This window comes from Hibiscus syriacus, unplaced genomic scaffold (genome assembly GCF_006381635.1).
Source record: "Hibiscus syriacus cultivar Baekdansim isolate YM2019G1 unplaced genomic scaffold, ASM638163v2 tig00110502_pilon, whole genome shotgun sequence".
Classification (NCBI taxonomy): Eukaryota; Viridiplantae; Streptophyta; class Magnoliopsida; order Malvales; family Malvaceae; genus Hibiscus; species Hibiscus syriacus.
This window is the reverse complement of record NW_024062763.1, coordinates 273990-279018: the sequence shown is the minus strand read 5'-3', so window position 1 is coordinate 279018 and position 5029 is coordinate 273990. Positions and strand designations below refer to the sequence as shown.

Below are 5029 nucleotides of genomic sequence, written 5' to 3'. Positions count from 1 at the left end.
TACTCTTTTCCCCTTATCCATGGTTTTGTCCTATTGGGTTTTCCTATAAAGGCTTTTAATGAGGCAGCATGCCATGCGTATTAAAGGATAACATACTCTTTTTTCTTCATTGGGTTTTGTCCCTTAGGGTTTTCCACATATTTTAGTGATAAACATCTAAGGGGGAGTGTTATAAATAAATTCATTAAAGTGAATGTTTACATTCATTTAAGTGTTTCTTAACTTACATTATTAATGTATAATAACATTAACCTTTAATTAGGTTCTTGTAACAAATACTTTTGGTACCTATAAAAGGGTATTCAAGCTTATGAGATATATACAACAAAATATTATTATATATTCTTAAATTGTGTTCTCTATTTATATAGTTTCATAACAATACAAGGTTTAATCTGATTAATCTAAAAATTATAGGGACTTCAAAATGACTAAACCATAAAAGTAGAGATCATGATTTAATGTAATTAGTCTCAAAGTAATAGGGACCTAAAAGTAATTAAAACCAATAAAAGTAGACACTAAAGTTTAGTTTTACTAAACGGTAGAAATAAGAACACAGTCAAGAGCGAAACTGAGAATTTATTATAGCAGGGGCTAAATATTTTTTTTTATTTTCATAAATATAATTTTTTTAATTGAAGTGGGTCTGATAAATTTTTATTTATTTATTTTTAAAAAATATTTTTTTGTATATTAATTAATAATTAAAAATATAATTGACGGGGGCGAAGGTCCCCTCTCTTCCGGTTCCGCCCTTGAACACAGTACACCAAATGTTATTAAACAATACTCAAATGACAATTTCAATCATTAAACTTCCAAAAGTAATAAAATGATTATTATATTTATTAATTTGTAATAAAATAGTCTTTGTAAATTATAATAATTATAAAAGTTTGATAAATTTAATAAATATTTTGTAATAATTTAATAAATTGGTGATCATTATATAATAGGACAAACTACACAATTAGCCACTGACTTATTATTTTTTATTGGATAAACTATATATTTAGTACATAAAGTATCACTTTTATTCTGTTTTAGTACCAGAAATTTTAATTTTTTCAAAATCATACCTAATGTTTACTTTTGTTTGCAAACGTCAAGGTTCGAACTTCTCACTTTGTTTAAAGAATCTAGTGTCTCATCTTACTAAACCAACTAATGTTCAATTATCAAAACTTATATTTAAATTATATTATATCACACTTAAAAATTATGTCAAAATACAAGTGGTGTGGATCAAATCTAAGACTTTTATAAAAAGAATTTAATGTTTAACCAATAAACTAAATTATATATTTTTTATATTTCTAACCAAACTATTATTTAACATAAACTATGGTTAAAATTAAAGACCAAACTATAATTATTTTTCCATCATACTTGAGAATAAAATAAACTAATTAAATAACTATTTTATATTTCTATAAAATTAATATTAAATATTTCTGAAGATTAAATTTATAATATTTATGTAGGATATAATTATTAATTTTGTCAAATAAAACTAACAATTATCTGAATCAATTACTTTAAATATAAAGAAAAAAGTAACCCTAGTGACACTTCAAAAAAAATAATAGGTTAATGGCTAATGATGCTATTTATCCTTTCTAATAATTAGATAAAATTCAAAGAATATTATATTACTATTTCCTAAATTTAGTGACTATTTTACAACTTTTAAAAATTCAATGCTCAAAATAATTATTTGAGCATAGTCTAATGACCTATAATACGTTCCATCTTAAAAAGAGTTGCACCAAAAAAGTCGGCGGGGGACCTCCATCAGTGTGATTCCGTCCACAGTTCCGAGAAATAAACTATGTTGCATTGATACCGGACGTGAAACGGTAATTACTAAAATTATAAGATACGGTACGATAAAAATATTAAATATGAACAGCAATTTTAATCGTACCCCTTCAACATGAGATGTCCTAGGTATGTACTTTAGTTATACCCATCTCAAGAACGTATCGAATACGTGAAACGACATTTAGTTACCATACCTTGCAACATATATAATGTCGAACGGTTTAGAAAGGTAAAAGAAACGGATTCCGGCATTGCTATGATAAACTAATTCTCTCTCCGTTAACTCCGACCACCGGAAAAAGAGTTAAAGAAAGTACCACAATATCAACTTGACGCCGTCTAAGATTTCAAAAAGGCTATAAACGAGTTTTCAAACGGTGTTCAAAACCGAACAAACCCGAGTCTACAAAGGTGCAGGATGAAGGTATCTCCTCTCGTAAAGTCCGGTTACTTGGTCAGCAACAGCCCACATTATGGCTTGGCCTGGTGGTATTCTCATCAACCGAGGAACCAGTCCTTTCCACAAAGCACGAAGCCCTTCCTCGGCATATATAGTCCGGATAGCATGGAACATGCCTTTATACTTCACCCCGTCTCCGCTCTGAGCCATCAACCTCGTTTTCACGACATCGAATGGACCGGTGCATATCGGACCGGCCGTTCCCGCGAGGAAACCCGATACCATGGACTGCCATGGTTGGAGGACTTTGCCGTCGCCTTCGTATTTGTTCCATAACACTACATCGTACGCGTTTTTGGCCGTGAACATTGCGGCTTGGTTCATGCCGTTACGCATCACGGTCGGGGCGGCTCCCGCCCACAGCCCGAAGAGGCCTTCTTCACGGGTGATTGTGAGGGCACAATGGACAGGACCTTTGTACCTTAGAAGCTCTCGGCTTAGTCCTCTCTGTTGCTGAAGTCTAATTTTCACAACCTGCATACCCAACCATCAAAGTACATTAGGATAAAAATATCATCATTATCATAACGTGATATATTATACCGTTGCGACTTAGACAATTGTTATAACATTAGAGTTCAACATTTGATTAAGTAGAATCCAATGAAATAAAAATATCAAAATAGTCGAGTTAACGAGTCATATTTTATAACTCAAATTTTGTTTAAATTTTGAGAAAATAACTTCAGTGACCGAAATTACCTTATAATATACGATTTTAACCATCTTTTTTTTGATTTGCCAAAATGACCAACAAAATCGCAATGCGATCTCTAAATCGCAACGCGATCTCCAGTATCGCAAATCAGTTTCCAGATTCGTAACACGATTTTAACTATCGCAACGCGAATATGTAAATCGCAACGCTATTCTGACTATTGCAACGCGATAATACAAAATCGCAATGCGATTCTGACTATCGCAACGCGATAATACAAAATCGCAACACGATTTTTCAAATTTACGTTAGTCCAAATTCGTTGCGATAGTTTAAGTTCACGTTGCGATAGTCGAAGTTCGCGTTACGATTTTCTAAATTCGTTGCGATTGTCCAAGTTCACGTTGCGATAGTCGAAGTTCGCGTTGCGATTTTCTAAATTCGTTGCGATAGTCTAAAATCACAACGATTGGTGGTATTGTATTTGTTTCTTAAGAATTTTCTCTAAAAAGATAGTATCCGTGCGGACGTGTCGATGACACGTATTACCACGACCACGACCAGACCCGAGATAGGACAGGACGGCAGCGGCGGTGCGCGAGAGTCTCCCTTGTTCTCTTCCACTCAACAAGAAAGTGGGAAATCCAAGCCTTAAATACCTATTCCCAATAGTAGTATTTTCAATACTATGTGGGATTGATCATTACAAACACTTGGGAATCTTTTACACTATTGCAATACATTTTTTATTGTTTTAAACTCCACTTGAATTTGGAATAGTTAAAATGTAAACTTATTTTAGATTTTTCACTATCACAACAACACGTTTTTCAAACTCTCGCAACACAGTTTAACTATCGCAACACATTTTTCAAAATCGCATTGCGAATTTTACAATCGCGTTGCGAATTTAGAAACTGAGTTGAAAAATTAGAGTTCGCGTTGCGATTTTATTGGTCATTTTGACAAATCCAAAAAAATTGATTAAAATCATATATTATAAGGTATTTTCGATCACTGACATTATTTTCTCTTAAATTTTTTCGAGTAAAATTTTCAGATCGATTTGAATTGATCGAATTTTTGTTTAAATTTAATTTTAAATAATTCATCCTATATTAAACAACTTTCTACAATCATTTCCGATATATCCCCAAATACGACACCCAAATACGACACGTATGCGTTACGGTCGTAATTTAATACTATAACGTAGATCTATCTCGAGAAACCTATATCAAAAACTAGTTCAAAAAGATAGGTTAAAGTTGTTAAGCAAGGCTAACCTCAAACGGAGTAACGATGACGAGAGCTTCGAGGACCCCAGCACCGAATCCAGCCATAACCCTACCCCTATTGCTCAGCGTCCCCGTGTCGGTGTCCTTAAACGCCCCCTGCAACACCGCGTTCGACCCCATCCGGAGCGCGTACTTGAGCGTCAAGTGCGTCGCGAACGGCGTCAGCCCTTTCCAAAGCGCCCTCACGCCCTCGTTTCTCCACACGGCGCCGCCGCAGTGGAGTATCCCCCTGTAATTCCCACTCCTATCCAACTGCAACCGCGTCTTGATCACGTCGATGGGCTGCAAACAACACGCCTCCACGATGCCGCCGAGCGAACCGGAGACGGCTTTCATGTACGGCGGGATCGTCTTCTTCGACTCTTCCATGGCGGACGGGGGTTTGAAACTTGAGGGGATTTTTGAGCGACGAAACCGATGTAACTGAAAGCAAGCGTTGTGAGAGCTAGAATACAGAAGATGGATCAGAATCAGCCATGGAAACAGATGACGTGTAGCTGATTCTGGGAATTTTGTTTGTATTGTATGTAAGGTAGTAAATTAAGGAACGGTGCTTGTGGGATTCTACTGAAAAAGTGTCAATATAATAAATTAAAAAAAAAGGAAACTGACGAACTATTCCTTTCACAAAAGAATAAGGGTAAATATACATTTTGGTGCCTAAACTTGCCTTATGATTTAAATTAGGCATAATATCAAATATTATATTTTTAAATCACTTTGGCCCTTTTTCTTTTTATTCTAGAATATTTTGACCATAATATTTCATTTAAGGATAAAAATGAC

At 34.4% G+C, this 5029-nt stretch overlaps 1 protein-coding gene across 1 annotated transcript; it reads right to left on the bottom strand.

Annotated features, from left to right (window-relative positions):
• Positions 1–2024: 2024 nt before the first annotated feature.
• LOC120129519 (mitochondrial succinate-fumarate transporter 1-like) lies at positions 2025–4807 on the bottom strand. The gene is made up of 2 exons (XM_039146992.1): positions 4232–4807; positions 2025–2761 (listed from the first exon to the last, which is right to left on the bottom strand). Exons 1-2 carry the CDS (start codon positions 4610–4612, stop codon positions 2231–2233), a joined length of 912 nt encoding a protein of 303 aa, XP_039002923.1. The 5' UTR covers positions 4613–4807; the 3' UTR covers positions 2025–2230.
• Positions 4808–5029: the final 222 nt, after the last annotated feature.

Excerpts from the sequence above, each read along its gene's own strand:
- LOC120129519 (XM_039146992.1), bottom strand. The coding sequence starts at position 4,612 with ATGGAAGAGTCGAAGAAGACGATCCCGCCGTACATGAAAGCCGTCTCC. Across the intron at positions 2,762-4,231 it reads TCATCGTTACTCCGTTTGAG|GTTGTGAAAATTAGACTTCA; the intron begins GTTAGCCTTGCT and ends TTGGGTATGCAG.